The following is a 20,708-nucleotide window of genomic DNA, read 5'->3' on the forward strand; positions in this document are numbered from 1 at the left end:
TCCCTATCACATTTCTTATAAAATTGTTGTTAGGTAGGAGGGAACTTTTATCCCTACTGCCACTTTTCTTAGGTGTTGAAACGAACTCTTCTCTTTACTCTCTCTGACATAATCTTTCCCACGTAAGGAATAGATCATCCTATTGCTTAGAGTCAGAGATTTACTGGACTGTGCTTACAAGTCAGCAAGGCCAGGGTATTAAATGGCTCTCTGGGACCTGTCTGTAGGGTCTCCTCTACTTTCTCTGTTCCCATCTATTATTGTGACTGGCCAGTGGGCTTAGATCTGGCTGGAGACATTAGCATATAGGATGTGCTTGCAGACCTCTCTTGCTCCTGCAGGCAGGTCCACCCCCCCACCTGGCCCCAGGCTCAAGATGCATTTTGTAATTCAGCTTTACTAGAGTAATACTTGGGAATTTATTGGACAAGTGCTTTACCAGTAGTTGACATTTTATTCCAACTATGCTTTCTGTCAGTTAAAACCTGGAGAGAAGAAAAGGTTAAGTCTTCCCTTAACATCCATCACTGGGCTATCCCCATGTGGCCTTTTAAATTTATAACGAAAATTAAATAAAATTCAATCCCTCAGTCTCACCAGCCACGTTTTAGGTGTTTAATAGCTAAATATGGCTACCATATTGGAAAGCACAGATATAAAATATTTCCATCACTGGAGAAAGTCCTATTGGACAGCACTGCCCAAGTAGATTTTTATATCCTACTTTTACAGAGCGCTTTCACCAGTATAGCTGATTTGATTCTAACTCTACAAGGTAGACAAAGCAGGCATTATTGTTTTACAAATATTTTCCAGTTGTCCTCTGGATAAAAAACAGGTCTAAAGTTAAATGAATTGTTCAAGGTCACACAGCACATTAGGAGATAAAACCTAAGTCTTCCTAAGTTCCTCATTGCTTCTCTTCATATCTGTGCAACAATTACAATGAATATTTTCATGTGCAGATACCCATATTCAATTCATGAGGCTTTTACATAAGTGGATAGCCAGGGCATGTGATCCAGGTTTCATGGATCCCTTAATTTGTGTTCTTCAGCTGTTCGTGTATGATATTGCATTCTGGACGGAGTTCATCCATGTGTTCTTGCATACAGATTGAGGCGTGGCCTTGGATAGATTCTAAAAGGGGAGGAGAAATTTAACTCTCAGGACATTAGACATCAGCAGAAGGGTATTTTGTTCACATGTTGCCTAGAATCCACTGGATCCCTACAATTACCTTAAGACCTTTTCTTGTAGATTTTGTGGACTCTTAACAACATTATACTCATTGGTCAGTTAAAATATAAACCTGATAGCATTTGCCCAGAGAACTTCACATAGACTAATTTAAAATTCCTTTCCTCTTTTCGTCTTCCACATCTAATTTTACTGAATTAATTGACTAGGCAAAGTATAGCTATTCTTGAAGTAAGAATGTTAACACAAACTTAGAACGTTGCCTTCATTTAAAGCAGGCCTTCATTTGCTGACCTAGTATCACCTGCACAGCATTCACCGGCAGGAATTTCAGCTTCAGAACTCAATCAATATGCATATGTAAAGTCTTGTATTAACCTGCTTCTTTTATATTTAGGTGTTTTCATTCATGGACTGTTTCTGGATGGAGCTTCCTGGAATAGAAAGATCAAGAAACTTGCAGAATCACATCCCAAAATTCTTTATGATACAGTGCCTGTGGTTAGTATTTTTTAATGATATATACATGGGAGGCTATTTTATACACAGACATACACATATTCTGTCAACTCTTGTTATTCACAGTAGTTGTGTTCTATAAGCTTGCTTCCAACATTGAATTAGTGAATACTGAACTCCTAGGCGAAATATAAGGTTAAGTTTCTGTGATCCTGTGGTCACATTTTTGTTACTTGATCAATATATAACCTTGTTTTACTTGTGTTTCTGTTTAAAGATACCTTACTTAATATATACTGTTGATTCATTCACACTGAACTCATGGACTGTAACTCATGCCTGAACAAAGCTTATAGTGTTTTCTCTATAAGGCATATCTCAGCCTTCTTGCATTTAGGAACACTAGACAGCACCTCAGCACTACACTTAAGGGCCATTTTAAACAGCGAAATCACCAACAAAAAACACAAAAATGCAAAAACCTTGGCATTAAATAAACCATCAAAAGGATACTTGTTTATAGTTATGAGAATTGAAACAAGAAGGCAGAATGTCACCAGGTTCAATCTCAGTTGGGAACATGGTTGCTGGTGACTCATTTTTTGCTGCTCTGAGAATGCCTGTGAATGACTATGAAAGTGCAGAATGTTGACATTAGGATTAGGACTAAATTTTAGTGATAGGCAAATTTGCAAATACGGAATCCAGGAATAATGAGGATTGACTGTATACATATATCCACAACCACACACATACATATGTTTATGATTTTTTTTTCTTACATATACCTTGACCTAAAAATGTGAAACTTGCAGATTAAAAGATTATTATATGAAAACCATACACATAAAAAATTTTTTTTCTAGGACCCATCTTCAGCATGGGCATACTAAGCTATATAAATACTAAGTTTCTATTACTGCATCATGAGAAGATGACTAGATAGATTTTCACACAATTTGAAGGGTTTGTCTGGGATAATGATAAAATATAGGCTGAATTTTACATGAATTCTGTTTGTGGGACACTGGGAGCTACTCAAAGGCAATAATCCTTCAGAGCGGCTCTAACAGGTACAGTGAGGGACCAGCTGACAGCCAATTGCAAGAAACCTACCATATATACCAAGATACTGTGGGCAGAGAAAGTTTCAAATATGGGACCCAAATTGAAAGTCACAAGGGCAAATGTTTGCAATTTCAGAAGTTGATTTGGATCCATTTTTTTCTTTCATATGGAAACTCTTAAGTTTGCGGTGAATAGAAGCATTTTATAAGTGGATAATTCTCCCAAAAAAGGAAGTCATTTAGTAAGAAAAATTCTCATTAAAAAAATCCACTTAGTTGAAATACGTCCAACTTGAGTGTTGCAAGTCCTTGTATTTAATGATATCTGAAAAACTGCTTTATGGCTCTCCACAGTTATGTGGGAGAGAGACTAGCACCCTTATTAATTAGCTCCTTCATACAATTTGTGCTTAAACCTGAGAAACCAGAAAAAGGGCTCCAAACAGTGGGGCTGTCGAGACTTATCACCTCAAGTATTGCTATTATTACTACTGGAAAAAGGAATTCGAGTTTTAAAACCATTGTTTCACCTTTCTGATGACAGTTTGTTCTTTACTCTTATATTCAGAGATCAACTTGCCCTAAAATTTTATTGAGATTGGTGAGGTTCAACTATGCTTAACATTCTAGGAACTTGGCTAATGACCCTCTAAGAATAATGTGGTTGTAGTGTAGTTATAAAGGCAACTATGTTTTAAACAGCACAATATACATAATAGGCCCTTTAAAATAGCCACGTAACATGGGGAGGCGATCTCGTTCTACAATCACTGAGAAAAATCCTTTCAGAATATTTTGGGATTGGCCTTTAATAAAGCAACATGATTTTGAGTATCAGTGGTGGCAGATAAACCTTTGAAAAAGTATACCTGATTTTATTATTGTAAGCACCAAAGGTCATCCTCAGGTAGGTATGGTAGGGAGATGATGAATAAACAATGGATAGTATGCTTTTTCAGAGAGTAGGTGGAAATGACTCTTTTCTCATTTAGCTTCGTATATACTGGCCCTGAAGATAGCTCTGAGAGCTCTAAAAGAAGAATGTTTCGAGCAATGGCAGCACTGCTGACAAAGATAAAATCGATTTAGCCCATAGAAATCTGCAGACATAACTAAAACTTTATGCCAACAATTCCATATTAGGTTCAATTATATGTAAATATAACAACAGCCTTGACTTAAATTTTGTCTACTTTCTTCTAGATGTGGCTAAAGCCTTGTAAGAGGGTAGATATACCAGAACAACCAAGTTATACTGCCCCATTGTATAAGACAAGTGAGCGGAGAGGAACGTTGTCCACCACTGGCCATTCTACAAATTTTGTGATTGCCATGACTCTTCCCTCTGACCAACCCAAGGAGCACTGGATCGGACGGGGTGTAGCATTGTTATGTCAACTTAATTCATAATTAGAAGGTATCATTTCCCTGTTCCTATTTCTTGTTAGATGGTTGAGTAGAAATTATATTTTACTTTTTAAAGAAGTTATTTGGTTTAAATCAATTTGATTAGTTATACTTTATAAATTCATTTATGTGCAAATGCAGCCTATATTTAAAATGATTCATACTTCAGTGTAAGGAATCTAACATAAAGACTAAACAAAACACACTGGTATATTTGCTCTTTTTGAATAACTTTATTTTGGGAGCGTTCCATAAGCATTAGGAACATACATAAAATGACACACCACTGTTGTTGACAATGAAAAAAAAACAGCATTTGATCATTTCCAGCTTTATAAATTTTTAAAAAATGATTCAGTTGTTACAATAAAAAAAAAGTTTAGATATTTTAGCAAGTATCACCTTGCAGGACCATAATCACATTTAAGCCACTGACTTACTGTTAATGGAATAAATTCACACTGCATCTACTTACTATAGTATTTCTAAGCATAATCACAGCTGATTGAATGCAATGTGATATACACCAAAATTCATATGGATGTCACACAGTGACAGCATTGTACAAGTAACATTAATGACCTCCAACAAACACATGTTAAATTAGACTGGTCAAGCTAAAGGGAATGTTGGAGCCAAAGAGAAATGTAGTGGAATTCAGATTGTCTAGTAAGACTTGAAACTATACATTAGGATGATGTGAAAACTAAATACTGGTGGAACCCTAAACAAAACACTAGCAGCAACTGTTACAGCCCTCTTAAAAGTTTAAAGAAAGAAATCTAGCAAATAAAGATAATAGCGGTTTTGAGAGGATATAAAACTTTTATATACTTCAGCATAACCTATTATTTGCTTTAAATCAGGTATTTCTTTTTAAGTCTGGGAGTATATTCCAGCTGTTGCTTTTCATAAAAGTTTTAAAAATAAGCAGACTTAATGCTGGAATGCAGAATCCTCCTTGGGCATTAAAAACCCCAAAATGAACTATAAATATATCTTGGTTCAGAAAGCAAGATATCTGAATTACTTCAAGTTGGCAGTACTAAATAAAATATCAGCACCTTTGAGCTAGGTTGCTTGAGGGGCCAAGCAATGAGATGAGGACTGTCCTAATTCAGTGCCCAGTGCTGAAAGTGATCTACGTATAAAACTCCTACTTGTCACAGGAGGCCATGGAGAAAGCCAGAAATAATTTTTCAAATTCAGGCATAAATTAAGGAAATAACATCTAATAAGCTCCCTTGCTTTACCGCATAAAGAAGAAATACTGGCAACACTCTTAATACCTGAATGCATGTGCTGCTTTCAGTTTTGTTTTTTGTTTTAAAGTTCACGGAGTAAGAGGAAAGGAACTGGGGAAAGGAGGAGGACTAAATGAATACATTTCAAATGGAATGGAACGAGTTTGGCTCTTAAATATCTGAACAATAAGATTTTTAAAGCAGCCACACAGGTAGCCAAGCAGATTAAAACAAAGCTGCCTGCACGTAGTTCAAATACAGTTTACCTGGCATAAATGAAGACCATGTGGCACACAGAGAGCTACATGCATATGATTAATACTACAAATTATTAGGTCAAAATTCAGGATAAACATGGCTTGCATTTCTCACAAATCATTCACAATTTATGGCAGGAGAACAGGGTACCTAAAAAAAAGAGACTAATTCCTATCAGGCACCAACAGCATATCTTGGCACAAAATGATCATGTGATTTCAGCTGAGTTACTGAACTTAAATGCATCTTCCAAGTTACCTGGTGCCATGAGAGCCATGGCATCAATGGAGATCATCCTCATATCTGTTTTGACACTCCACGTACAGATTATGGACACGGTAAACTTGCCGCCTTACAACGTTACCTCCAGCCAGAGCATGTGCTCTAGGTTCCAATGCCAAACTGGTAGAGCACTACGTGCATTTAAAACTTAAATGTCCCAAATAACTAAAGGAAATCTGAATATTTAGACCATGTTTGGGTTCTTCATTTCACTGACATTTTCTAAAGGGTTACAATTTTAAGGAAAAAACATTTTACCACATGCTCCAACCCCTTACCCCCACCAAAAAACCCAAGACAAAAACAAAAGTTAAAAAAAAAACAAACCCAAACACCAAGTATAATATTAATAAAAGAACTGTTATGAATCTTTCATTAAACTGAAGCTCACACAAATGTACAATCACAAATTTCAGTAGTTTAGGCTGCAAGTTTAAATCCTATGCAAATATATACAAAAATAGTAACTCTAGATTCAAGAATAAGGGCTTTTCCCAATGCTAAATCCATATTCTAATGCAGCCTGAGCTTTCTTCTAGGTGCTATAGTCTACTTTCTGCAGATTCAAAGCTGTGTCAAGTTGATCCCTATTACCACATGTATACATGGAGCTGAATTAAAGGACAATACAATTCATTTTTAGCACAAAGAAAAGTCTTCCCAAAGTCCATTTAAAATATTTTTAAAGTTTAAGGGATTTTTTTTGGTTCAATTTCTATTTCTGCATAGCCACAGAAGTTTCTACTAATAAAGAGACTACTTTAGTGTTTTATATGATTATTTTTTTTAAAAAGTCTTAATCAAACCTATATCAACATCGGTTCACAGAGTCCCGTTTTCTCCTTTCTTTATCACAAGCTTTATATTTCTAAAAGACCCCTTCATGCAGGGAAAACAGTACTGAGCACCGGTCTTTGTGGTCAGGCTCAAATCTGTGAACTTGTAAGTAGTGCAAGCCACTGACTTTTCTTTGAGCAATGTGCTTACAGTACAAGGAACAGATGCAAAGCTGCATGGTAACATTCTTGTAATCAGCAGTGATTGCTGGGAATGGTCAAAACTGGAGGTCAAACACAATTTTGTCTTCATAGAGGGCAATTACCAGCATGATGGCAAATCCAAACAGCAATCCTAAATTCTGAAGAATGAATTGCCCCACTGGACAGAAGCCATGTTCTTCATTGTCACCATCACCATGCAACATTTCTGGAAGCTAAAAAATATTTTAAAGTAATTTTGTATAATATTTTGATCATTTTTTTTTTTACATTTTCCTACTTAAGAAAACTAGTGACTAAAGCACAACTACTAATAACTATTTTATTGAAACAATGTTAACCATAACACATATTTTAGTCAAACACTAAGAAATTTTATGCTCTAGCTGTGTACTAAGTAAACACTATATCTGTACCCTCCTCATCCCCCAACAAATGCACATAATATATGTACTAGTCACTTTTTTAAAGTTACTGTCCACTGACATTTATGCTAAAGTATAAGACAAGTTACTGTTGCAAATAAGACTCTCAGAAAAGAACACCACAAGTCCCACATTTACTGATCTGTCTTAAGCTCACTGAGAAAGTAAGATTCCTTTGGGGGATATTTCATTCAAAATTGTATCATTTCTTCACCCTTTTCCATCTAAAATTCTCATTTCCCACTGCACATTTCATCAAGGGTACACATTAACAGACAATTCCAAAATTGGTATCTCTATGCCCTTAAAAGCCATTATTTTCCTTCCGACAACAGACACAGAAAATAGTATGTCAAGGCTACACAGCAGAACTACCAAGTTAAGCACACTGCCATCACAGTGTACTCTATTCTCGTAAGTGATAAAATTTTTAAAATTTTAAAGTTTCCAATATCTTTAAAGGCACAGTGCATTGAAAAGTACAACTCAACTTCTAAAGCACAAGCATATATTACATTTAAAAATAATCCAGGGACTTCCCTGGTGGTGCAGTGGTTAAGAATCTGCCTGCCAATGCAGGGGACACGGGTTTGAGCCCTCGTCCGGGAAGATCCCACATGCTGCGGAGCAACTAAGCCCGTGTGCCACAACTACTGAGCCTGTGCTCTAGAGCCCGCTAGCTACAACTACTGAGCCTGCATGCCACAACAAGTGAAGCCCGCACGCCTAGGGCCTGTGCTCCTCAACAAAGAGAAGCTACCACAATGAGAAGCCCGCGCACTGCAACGAAGAATAGCCCCCGCTCGCCGCAACTAGAGAAAACCTGCAAGCAACGAAGACCCAATCCAGCCGAAAATAACTAAATAAAATTTATTAAAAAAAAAAAAAAGACATAGTTCAGGGACTTCCCTGGTGGCGCAGTGGTTAAGAATCCGCCTACCAATGCAGGGAACACGGGTTCGATCCCTGGTCCGGGAAGATCCCACATGCCGTGGAACAACTAAGCCTGTGCGCTACAACTACTGAGCCTGCGCTCTAGAGCCCGCGAGCCACTACTGAAGCCCACATACTGCAACTACTGAAGCCCATGCGCCTAAAGCCCATGCTCTGCAACAAGAGAAGCCACTGCAATGAGAAGCCCACGCACTGCAACGAAGAGTAGCCCCCACTCGCCACAACCAGAGAAAGCCCGCGCACAGCAATGAAGACCCAACACAGACAAAATATAAATTTAAAAAAATTTTTAAAATAAATCCATAGTTCAAAGTATAAAACTTAAATCTTTAATGTGTCTACAGAAATGAGATTTGCTGAAGATGGAATGTATGTGATTATAAGCATAAATTCTTCCCACCCAAACCTAATCAAAATTGCAAAAGAACTATTTCCAATTTTCATGTTCACTTTTCTGTTTTTTTTCAAGTTTGCAGTGAATATCTACAGAAAGATGACATTGATATGCTACTCTCTATTGGACACTAAGCTTTACTCCAAACAATATCTTGGTGCTTTGGGGTTTAGGGAGGAGAAATGTAGCGTTAAGTACATAACGCCTGCCTAGGAAGAAACGTCCTTAATCATTATTAAATAATGAGTACAATTAATCCAACTTCCATGCTCTGACAGTGCTACAGTATATTTAACAATCACCTGAGGGTCCTATTTAAGAAGTACTTCATGCTGGTCATCTATTCTGTTTAGAAGTCTACGGCAGTAGTGTACGCTAATGGAGGTTACTGTTCTTATCCAGCAGAATTAAGTAGTTGTGACAGAGACCATTACAAATGTCAAAGCTGAATAATTGTGACAGAGACTATATGGTCCACAAGCTTAAATATTTACTATCTGTCCCTTGCCAACCCCTGGATTAAGACTAAAACTGGCCAGTTCCTACCTATGGTTTTAGTAAGAAGACTATTTTATTACGTTTTTCCCCAAGTTTTTATAGTTACAAAAACTTTCAGTTCTAACTTTCCTTAATATTTAAGCATAAACATTGTATGTTTCACAGAAATATCCCCTCTAGATATGTGCACATACCAACAAGAAGAGGCACCACAGTGCTTCAATTCTATCCTGAATGCCAACACCAATGTTGTCTGTCATAACCACAGCTAAGAGCCAGCCAGTACCTACCTCTATGACCACAGTTAACATGCAACAATGCTCCAGATTGGTTGATAAACAGGTGCTATCCAAAGCCCCCTAAAAACCAGATGCTTCCAACTGGGTATCCTAAAGGTACTAAAACTTCTGGTACTGTTGCTATCTTACTGAATGACTCTACATCAATAAAAACTTCCCCCTTATAGCCAAAGTGGTCTTTGTAAAATAAAAATGAGATGTCATTGTTGCTTAAACCTTTTAATGGTCCCCCAAAATTTACAAGATAAGCTCTAATCTTTTTAACATGGCATGTTGTGTGACTCATGATCCGATCACCAACTACCTAATTAATGACACTGTAGATATATTATCTATTTCCTAAATGAACCCTAAAATACATGTGGATAGTTTGTCCCTGTCTTCTAGAATATTTAGGTGTTTCCAATTGTGACATTATAACTACTCTGCAAAGAACATTTTCATATGGTTTTATTTTTATTTATTTGCTTGCTTGTTTTATTAGCAGTAATCATTTTACTTTATTTCCTCAGAATACAGTCCCAGGAGTAGACTCACTGGTCAAAGAATGATGCTGTTTATTATTCTGTTTTCTTATATGCCCTTTCCTCTTGCTTCCGATAAACTCTTTTACCTTCTTTAAGACTTGGCTCAAATTTCCTATTCCAGAAAAACTTCCCTAATTTTATTACCCAATTTTTTAGCCAGCCTCCCTCTGTAGTTCCACAAACATGTTGCACCACTCTATCATAACACGTATCCAAAGAATTATAATTAATGGCTGCTTTTCTTCTTCATTAGAATATAAATCCTTACTGTAATGACTCTCTGGTTCTTTTTAAACTTTTAGCTCTCTAATGTAAGAATTAGCTCATTCATTCTTTATTCAACTAATTATGAACTGCATCTCCAGCAGTAAATGAAATATGACAAAAACGCCTGCCTTCCCAGAACTGATATCATAGTGGGACACACAATGAGCTCAATAAACGTTTAATGTGTTATTAGTAGATTGAGATACAAGTGCAAAGGAACAAAAAGTAAAGTAGGAATAGAGGATGTGAAATGTTGGTGCAGAGACTGAAATTTTAGATAGGATGCCTCAAGAAGTGAGGGAGCTAGCCAGGAGAATGTCTGCGAGATATCCCACAGGAGTGACCAGCAGGAACCAGGGCCTGAGGCACAGTGTGCCTCGTAGAGGAGCGGGAGAGGAGGTGAGGTAAGGTTAGGAAAGTTAGGGATGGAAAGGGAGAAGAAATGCTCAGGAGGATTAAAAACCCTGAAGGTCAAAAGAAGAACTTTGTGCTTCTACTCTGAATGAGATGGAAAACCATGGAGGGATCTGAAGCTCACAAGTGACATGATCTAATCTTACAAGGATCACACACACACAAATCTCCCAAGGTGCGTTGTAGATACAGAGTGTGGTGGACAGGGCAAGGGCAGAAGCAGGGAGAACAGTTAGAAAGAGAAAGATGATGGTGGCTGAAGTGAGAGTGAAGTGGAGGTGATGAGGAGATGGGAGCCCTCAGCAGATGTGGGAAGGACAGAAAGAGGGGAGTCAAAGAATGATACTCAGGGTTTTGATCTGCACAACCAGAAGAATAAAGTTATTATTAATAGATGTGGGATTCTATAGGTGGTGCTGGTGCAAGGAGCAGGGCTGGCAAATATCAAGAGCTAGTTTCTGAACATATTAAGTAGGCAACACCTTTTAGATATTCAGGTAAGCAGGTAGGCAGGCTAATCTGGAGTTAAGGAAAAGGCCTGGGCTAAAGATGTGAACTTAGGAATTATCAGCCAATAAATATTTAAAGCCATGAGACTAGATAAGATTACTTAGAGGCCTTTCACCAACATTCAGGGGTAAGGGAAGAGAAGAAGATCCAGCAAAAGACTAAGAAAGCTAGAAAGGTGGGAAGCCAGGAAGTGGTGGTGGTAGAGAAGCCAACGGACCTGGAGGCATCCCAAAGAGAAGAGAATGGTCAACAGCCAAATGCTGCTGTTAGGACAAGGGAAATGAAGACGGGCAGGGTAAGTGACCAGTGGACTGAGCAATAATGTCGTGGTCAATGGTAGATGTGACAAAGTAACATGGCAGAGCGGTCAGGGAGAAAACCTGATGAGCTAGACTCATGAGAGAAGAGAATTAAAAAACAAGAACGGGTGATTTGCTATAACAGGGAAGGAGAGTAATAAATAGGGTGGTAGCTAAAACTGAAACTGGATTTTAAAAAGATCCTTTTCCCCTACCGTTTTAAGATGGGAAAAGTAATGAGGTTTATACGATGACAGAAATGATCCAGCAGAGAGGGAAAAACAAATGATGCAGGAAAAAGAGGGGGAAATTTAAGGGAGTTAGTGAGAGAGGGGATAGATAAGGTCTAGGGAAAAGTTTGAAGGAGCTGGCTCTAGCTAGGAACATAAACATTTCTTCATAGTAAAAAGAACGACGTTAAACAGGCATCGATACAGGGAAATGAGTAGAAATGGTGATGAGAGCTGGTTGGAGCTGGTCTTGGTGGCTTCGCTGTTCTACATGAAATAGGAAGCAAGGTCATCAGCTGAGCGTGAGGACAATAAATGAGGTATTAGAGGCCTACGGAGGGGGGGGAAATGGCTGCCTCTAGGTACAAAATATAAATAATTTTTATTTTTTCTTATTTTCTAAACTTTCTATAATAAATAGTCATTAAAAATTTAGGTTATATAATTTGATATGAGACTATCTAACAGATCCCACCAGAAAGAAAAGTGAATACAATATCTAGTTAAAAACAGAAAGTAACCAAATTGTTAGTTCTGCAAACGCACTGCCTAACGTATTTAGGATATTAAAGTAAAATTAATTGTTGGTGTTTAGATTTATTAACTTTAAACTGAAGTTAGAAATAAGGGAAATTACATAAATCCCTTGGAATATACATCATTTCCTGCAGAAGACTGGCTTACCTAAGGAGGTATAGTATTTCCTTCTTGTTTGCTATAAAGCAAGCTCGAAGAATTACTTTGTTAACAACAAAAAAACATTTACACCCCAATATTACAAAACCTTCAAAGTAGTATAATAATTCTGTAATTTTATCTTTTTGTGTGTGTGTGTGTGGTACGCAGGCCTCTCACTGTTGCGGCCTCTCCCGTTGCGGAGCACAGGCTCCAGACGCGCAGGCTCAGCGGCCATGGCTCACGGGCCCAGCCGCTCCGCGGCATGTGGGATCTTCCCGGACCGGGGCACGAACCCGTGTCCCCTGCATCGGCAGGTGGACTCTCAAGCACTGCGCCACCAGGGAAGCCCTAAATGTCTTTTCTTTATTTAAGATATCACATGTCTTTAAAATGGGTTATATTTATTAGTCTTTCAAACTACATCCAGATTTCTTCCATTTTTGGAAGTTGCATTCTATTTACAGATTTAGTGTAACAACAAAAATATAAAATAAGCCGTCTTACCATATCCACCAAGGCTACGTAGAGGAACATGCCTGCAGTGATGGCAAAGATCCAGAGTGTGATGTTATTGGCATACTGACCAACAGCTGTGCCTATGAGCATGCCTATGTAAGCCATCATGGCAGAGAGGAGGTTGTATACAATTGCTTGCTTTACAGTCATGCCTGCTTTAAGAAGAACTGCAAAATCACCTGCAGTTAAGACATAATGTGAGTTTTAAAACCACAGGATTTTACACACAAATTCAGGAAAACTCCAATAAAAACAAAATTAAGAATGACATAAAAAAGATAGAGCTTTATAATGAAATTTCACTTTTTACTTAAACCTTAATACATGCAAAAACTTGGGTGAATCTCAAAGGCATGATGCTGAAAGACAGTCTGAAAGGTTATACATGATTCCATTTATATGATATTCTGAAAAAGATAAACCTATAGTGATGGAGAACACTCAGTGGTCACCAAGGGGCAAGGACAGAAAAGGGATGTGACTATAAAGGGATCGCATGAGGGGGTTTGTTGAGGTGATGGAACTGTTACCCTTGATGGTGGCAGCACTGACACAAATCTATATACGTGTTAAAATTCAAAGAACTGTACATCAACAAGCAAGGTCAATTTTACTGGATAACGTGAAATGAAAACTTTAAAAAACACAAGAAAAACATGAGAAAAAAAAGAACTTCACCACTGCTCTTTTTGTGAGCAGCAAATAGAGCTCTCTGCTCTGATCTCTGCCCTTTTTTCAAAGGGAAATGGGCTAAGAAAGAACAGAGGTAACAGACTCTGTATGCTGTTTATGTTTTATTTATTCCAAAAGAAAAATTAAATCTTAATTATGAAAATCGTAAAAATGTAAAAAAAGAATAAAGAGACTTTTCTTACTCATCTAAAGCTGGAACACTAGGTAAAGAAAGGATTAAATATTGTTTAGAGAGACATTACTAGAAGGGCAAAATGCTGCTAGAACTAATAGTCTTTAAGCTAAAGGGTCAAAAGCAATAGTTTTACTAATTATAACAATTTTTTTTAAACTTTTGTTACTAAATATGCCAATGTCCAATCAATTACTGAACATTCAGTATATGCAATACTGATGTGGGGGGCAGGGGCTTGTTTCTTTCCCTTAAGAAGGGATCTTACATGACTAGAAGTACATGATCTGGGTTGGGTTTTTTTTAAGTTATCATTACAAGGTTCTCATTTACAACAGAGAAGCAGAAGTTAACAACAAAGAAATCAGTGCAAGGCATTATTTTCCATGTTTCAATGAATTGCTACAAACTACATCCTGCAACATTATTTGGGAAAGTTAAGATAATACACCTAAGGAGATTATCTACCAATGGCTTCTAAACTGCCATTCTCCAGTTTTCCATCTAATACTATTCTTCCTACATCTTTTCCCTCTGATCCTAAATACTTAATTCTCCTGGTGAGACTTGGATTCAATGTCAGCTTTTACCTCTTCTCTCCCCTAGAGTTTTAAGCTCCTCTGGCCTTTCTTCATCGGCCTCCTCTAAGGAAACAGTTCCCTAACTTCTTCCTCTGCAAATTTCCTCACCATATTTTTAATAATTCACCCATCAGTTGTATTAAAGGGACAATTTCATTAAGCAGGCAGTTAGGTAATACAAAATGAGACTACAGAAGTGTCTTTTAGGTTATAAAATACAGTGTTTCCTTTTGTAATTTCAAAATAGGATTTTAAAAGGAGCATTACTGAATACTCAATGAACCAAATATCACAGGTAAAACTCTATCAATTTTGATGCCTTCCCTGACATTACTGCGTAGGAAGATGATTGCTTTCATCCCTGAATAACAACCAAACAGCATGAATTAACTAGTCAAGATTCAAGATGAATTATTTAGTTAATACTTTAAAAAATTAAGGTGTAACTTACATACACAATTCCCCCCTTTTTTGACCTTGTGTCCTATGAGGTTTGACAAAAGTACATACCATGTAACCATAACCGTCATCAAACTATAGAACTATTTCATCATGACCTGCCCCTGCCCCCGCAAATTTCCTCAGGCCCCTCAATCCTAGGCAATCATTGATCTGCTTTGTGTCCCTACAGTTTTGCCTTTCCCAGAACATCATATAAATTGAATCATACAGTATGTAGTCCTTTGAGTCTACACTTTTTTCACTTAGCATGATGTGTGTAAGATTCATCCATGTTACAATTTATATCAGAAAACCACTGCTTTTTACTGCTAAGTGATATCCCAAAGATGAACAATAGCTTATTTACCCATTCAGCAGCTTAAAGACGTTTAGGTTGTTTCCAATTTGGGGCAATTATGAATAAAGCCACTATATACATTCATAAATAGATTTTTGTGTCAACAAAAGTCTTCATCTCTTGCATGTAGATACGTAGGAGTGGGATTTCTGGCAGCAATTTATGAGAGTTCTGGTTGCTCCCCACCCTTGTCAGCCCACAATGACAAATCCAGTACCTGAATTCTCATGTGTTTATCTGTTATCGGTATAACTTCTTTAGTGAAATGCCTGTTCAAGTCTTTTACCCATTTTTTGTTGTTGTTGAATTGTTGGTTTTCCTATTCTTTAAAAATCCTAAGTTTTTTGTCAGATAAATATTTTCCAAATACTTATTCCCAGACTGTGGCTTGTCTCTTCATTCGTTTAAGTGTCTTTTGTGTAGAGTTTTTACTTTTTATGAAGTCCACTTTCTTACTTTTTTCCTTAGTGGAGCATGCTTTTGGTATTGTATCTAAGAACAACCTGCCTAATCCAAAAAACAAAGATTTTCTCCTATGTTTTCTTCTAAAAGTCTTTTATATTTAAATTTTCTTCATTTAGATCAATGATCCATTTTGAGTTAATTTTTGTCTGTGGTGGGAGGATTTTTTTGCAAGTAGACATCCAATTATGGCAGCAACATTTGTTGAACAAACTATTCTTTCTACATGGAATTTCCTCTGCATTTTTCTTGGATTCTATACTGTTCCACTGATTTATGTGCCTATTCTGTAACCAATATAAATTGTTTTGATTATTGTGGATTTACAGTAAGTCTTAAATTCAACTTTGGTGTACATTTTCAAAATTCTTCTGGCCATTCCTTTCCCTTTCCATAAAAATTTTTGGAAAAAACTCATTTATCTCCAAAAAAGCCTGCTGGGATTTTAACTGGGAATGTAATGAATCTATATAGAGAATTAGTATATTAAAAATACTGAGTCTTCTGGTCCATAAACCTATAATAGATCTTCATTTAGGTTTCCTTTGATTTCTTTTGTTGGCAAATTGTAGTTTTCAGCATACAGATTCTATGTAATTTTGTTAGATTTAACCAAAGTAGTTTGTGTTTTTTGGTGTTACTGTAAACAGTACTTTTTTTTTTTTTTTTTTTTTTGCGGTGCGCGGGCCTCTCACTGTTGTGGCCTCTCCCGTTGCGGAGCACAGGCTCCGGATGCGCAGGCTCCGGACGCGCAGGCTCAGCGGCCATGGCTCACGGGCCTAGCCGCTCCACGGCATGTGGGATCTTCCCGGACTGGGGCACGAACCCGTGTCCCCTGCATCGGCAGGCGGACTCTCAACCACTGCGCCACCAGGGAAGCCCAAAAACAGTACTTTTTAAAAATTTCAATTTCTAATTGTTCATTGCTAGCATATACATGACTTTTATATGATGTTCTTGTATCAAGATGAATTATTTCATTTAAAAATCTATCTTTGTCCTAGTCCTATCTCAGGTTATAATTCCTCAAAGTTATCTGCATATTTTTCTACCCTTCCCTTCTCAGTAAGAACCTGTATAAACATTTGAAAAATAAATCAAAAGGAATATCCACGTCGGAATTTACACTGAATAAGCAAATCTATTCATCTTTTGATAAGTCAATATTCTTTCCTTTCTGCTGACAAAGGATATCATTGGCACAAAGAATGAGGTGTGTTTGCCAAAGCTGTTAATGTGATCCAATGTTATAATTATGTCAGTATCTGTTAATATCAACTCTTGAGATTTTTTTAAGTATTTTAAGGTTCTTTTTGTCTTAAATAATGCATGTATACATATGTATAAATCTAAACAGTGAATGTTCAATTTTTCCTGGACAATTCAGCACATTATGAGTATCTTATTTTTAATTTCTATTTAACTCAGTACACATGAGAGGAAAGGAAAAAATGGACAGCATTACAGATAGCCTCTCTAAGCGAAGTCTTAATAACATAGCTACATTTATTTATCAAAATGTTATTTCCTTGAAGTTGAAACATTACTCAATGTCAAGAAGAGAGTTTGGATCATCTGCCCTTCTGGATTATCCTCAACCTCACTTCCCCTTTATACATTCTTATACAGGTTTTCTTACAAATTATTTTTCAAATGTTTCAAATACAGCTCCTTACTGAAAGGGTGGAAAAAAGTGGAGAGAATGCAACAAAATAATACTGCAACTTACTTAAATTCAGCTATACAAGTTTGGCAAAAATAGAAGAAAGAGTAGTAATAAATCAGGTAATTTCATCCATTACCACACCCCGCAGCAAACATGAAATGAGAGATATGGGTTCTCTATTTCTTCAGATGGTTTCAATTTCTGCACACCTCAGAGTGAACCTCCCTATACTGTTTTAAGGTTTAAAAGTACACATGGTTTTTCATATCACATTCCTAAACACACAAAAAAAAAACCCTACCTGGAACACCATTAGGGAAACAGCAATCTGTTCAGAAGAGGAACATCAAATCTTGGAATTACTGACTGGACTGCGGATCAGGATCTCCAAGGTACTACAATGTAATTTCAACATAAGTGACCCCTGAACAACGCAGGGCCCCAGTCGAAAAGCTGCATATAACTTACAGTCAGCCCTCCATATCCTCAATTCCACATGTGAAGACCAACTGCAGATCGTGTAGTACTGTAGTATTTACTATAGAAAAAATCTGCATATAAGTTGACCTGTACAGTTCAAACCCATGTTGTTCAAGGGTCAACTGCACATGTTTTCCCCCTTAGGGTATGACTTTAGTATAGAAATCTCAGATTAGTTTTAGGAATTCATAATAAAAAATTTAGCTAGGGCAAAACAGGTTTTATATTAAATAAATTATCCTGGAATGTGACGTATTATGTTGCTTTGCCAACATCTTAACCTATTAAGTGGGAAGAGGACTTGTCGCTATCCACCTGCCATGCATCTATCTCAGCCTCCAAGGGACTGATTTTTCCCTTGCCTGGGAATTCTGACTAAGAAGCTTCTATGTCTGTCTCTATATTCTATTCCTCCCCAAGCGAGTAAGAGTAGATAATCTAATCAGAGCAGAGGCATATATCTGGCCCTATTTTACCAAAGTACTTCCATTACTATGCCTTAAAGGCAAAAATTAGGCTCCATGAGCTTTTTTTTTTTTTTTTTTTTGCAGTACGCGGGCCTCTCGCTGCTGTGGCCTCTCCCATTGCGGAGCACAGGCTCAGCGGCCATGGCCCACGGGACCAGCCGCTCTGCGGCATGTGGGAATCCTCCCGGACTGGGGCACGAACCTGTGGTCCCCTGCATCGGCAGGCAGACTCTCAACCACTGCGCCACCAGGGAAGCCCACGTGAGCATTTTTTAAAACTTCCTTTAGACCACTTCCACCTTGTTGATGGATAAAAAAGCCGAAGCCTTTTCTGTCACCTCCAGAGGAGGAAGCTGAGTTATTTCTTTATGATCTTTCTTCCCTAGGAGCCCAGGCAACTAGAATATGGGGCAGTTTATGTCAATTTAGCACAAGGCATTGGGGGAAATGTACATTCTCATAATGTCTCACTCCTCTCCTTCTGGCAAAGCAGATGTATACTCTGGATTGGTATTTCCTTTCACAGCAACAGTAACACCTTAATCTCTGGTTTGTGGGGTAAAACAAATAAAGATTTTGGGTCTCAATATTTCACTGAGGTGTCCTGGCTCAAGCTTTTACCAGAGCTCTGCACTGGGTATCAAGCAAGCGCTTACCTAGCCAATAAGATACGTATTGCATTTGTTTTACATGTGGCTATTGTTGTGTGTCACTCCCTCAATAAGAAACAATAGGAAAAAAAAAGGAGTAAGTGCCAGGAAGGCAACCATGCCTCATTTCCAAACTCTCTGCTACCAGTTCTGTGCTGAAGTGGATCATGGGGGGTAAGGGCAATTCAGTATAACCACACTTAATCATGAAGTGGCCTGACATACTACTTTTAGGGGGTAGTGGGTGGGTAGGAAGGAAGTTGAAGGTTTCCCTAGCATACTGTGGATGTGTGTGTGACAAAAAAAAAAAAAAAAGAAAGGTTAAAACTATTAGGCAATGTTTCTCATATATAAAAACTGACAAGTCTTGATTTGTGTTGCTATGGAAGTGCAAGGAAGTATTTGGCATATCATTCTCTTACTAACATAGGAAAGTAGTTAGAGAAGGGTGTGAGATACAGTATCTGCACAAATGAACCTACATTGTAGGAAACAGGACATCTATTTGGGGCTTAGTATATTTCCATCTAAAATGGAAATACATTAAGCACCAAAAGAAGGACCTAGAGAAAGTAAGTGATAAAGTTTAGAGGAAATAGTAATCCCGAGGCATGGGGTACCGGAGGACTGTACTGAAGTTACAGGAAAAAAGACTCTTAACATGCTATACTAGATAGAGCTAGTAGGACAAGCCAATTAGGAGGAGGGAATAAGCAGAGAAACATGTTCAGGCACCCAGAGTGCATGTTTGGTGTACTGTGCTTGGGTGAAGTGGAAAACGGCAAGTACAGTGAGTGAGGCGGGAAAGGTAGGTAGAAGCAGATGTGAAGGTCATTGAGAGTAGAACTAATGAATCTCAGCTTTTGCTTTATATATAAGGGAAGGGGACTGAAAGATTTTGATTAAATAAGCAAGTCACATAATAACACAGTCACATGGCAAGAAGATATATCTGGCAATAGGTATAAAAGACACGCTGGAAGAGAATGAAACCAGAGATATAAACGTTCACTATGTAAACTGCCCAAGCAAAAGACAATGAAGGGTCTGGGTAAAGGATTATGTGGCATAAGCAAGATATATGACTGCATGTCCAAGGTTGACAAGGTAAACAAAACTATAAGGAATCAAGCCCTAAAGAATCAGCACCAAATAGACATTAAGAGATTTTTTTGCTTTATGTGAGCAGTTGGTAACTTTCTAAGAAAATTATATGAATTAATTCTATTCAAAGGGAGCAAATAAGTGTACTGCCAATCAAGACAGTCAAATGATATGATAGATGTCTCACAGCCTGATAAATTCAAGAAAAATCTTAAATTAGAAAGGGCACATGAAGAAATTCCTTGGATACTGAAAAGATGTATTTTTTTTCTTTCAAATTAACATCATCTTCACATCCCTCAGATATTTTCTGTGTGAATGTACACATTTTTTTCTTCCATTTTTCAATTTATAGAAGAAGGAAACCAAAACACAAGAAGAGAAACTAAAAAACCATTGCTAGATCAATAAATGCCCACTAAAACAACAGAGAAATATCATTGTACACCTTATAAATTGGCAAAAATTAGAAAGTTAATGCCAAGCGGTACCAGGGATGTGGAAACATAGGAACTCTCAGTTATTGCTGGTAGAGAGGACACTAGTTCAGTTACTCTGGATAGTGATATGGTACTCTTAGGCATGCATATCTTAGGACCCATCAATTCTGTTCCCAGGTATATACCCCAAAAGATGTTCTCACAAGGGTCTCTAAGCACCAAGTCTACCAATGTTCAATACACCATTATCTGTGGTGGCAGGAAATTA

General features: G+C 37.5%; 2 protein-coding genes across 2 annotated transcripts in view; one reads left to right on the top strand and one right to left on the bottom strand.

Annotated features, from left to right (window-relative positions):
- Nucleotides 1–4,136, top strand: part of DNAH7 (dynein axonemal heavy chain 7) — a gene marked incomplete at both ends in the record, with an annotated part of 244,845 nt that extends 240,709 nt beyond the window's left edge. Inside the window, 2 exons of the mRNA XM_082658909.1 lie at nt 1,598–1,701; nt 3,930–4,136. Coding sequence (XP_082515035.1) covers nt 1,598–1,701; nt 3,930–4,136 — 311 coding nt within the window. The remainder of the gene's footprint in view (nt 1–1,597; nt 1,702–3,929) is intronic.
- Nucleotides 4,137–4,357: 221 nt separating this feature from the next.
- Nucleotides 4,358–20,708, bottom strand: part of SLC39A10 (solute carrier family 39 member 10) — a 52,444-nt gene continuing 36,093 nt past the window's right edge. Inside the window, exons 9-10 of the mRNA XM_082658684.1 lie at nt 12,915–13,105; nt 4,358–7,130 (exon numbers count right to left, since the gene is read on the bottom strand). Coding sequence (XP_082514810.1) covers nt 6,972–7,130; nt 12,915–13,105 — 350 coding nt within the window. The 3' untranslated portion in view covers nt 4,358–6,971. The remainder of the gene's footprint in view (nt 7,131–12,914; nt 13,106–20,708) is intronic.

This window comes from Grampus griseus (genome assembly GCF_964374135.1).
Source record: "Grampus griseus genome assembly, chromosome: 7".
In the NCBI taxonomy this organism is placed as follows: Eukaryota; Metazoa; Chordata; class Mammalia; order Artiodactyla; family Delphinidae; genus Grampus; species Grampus griseus.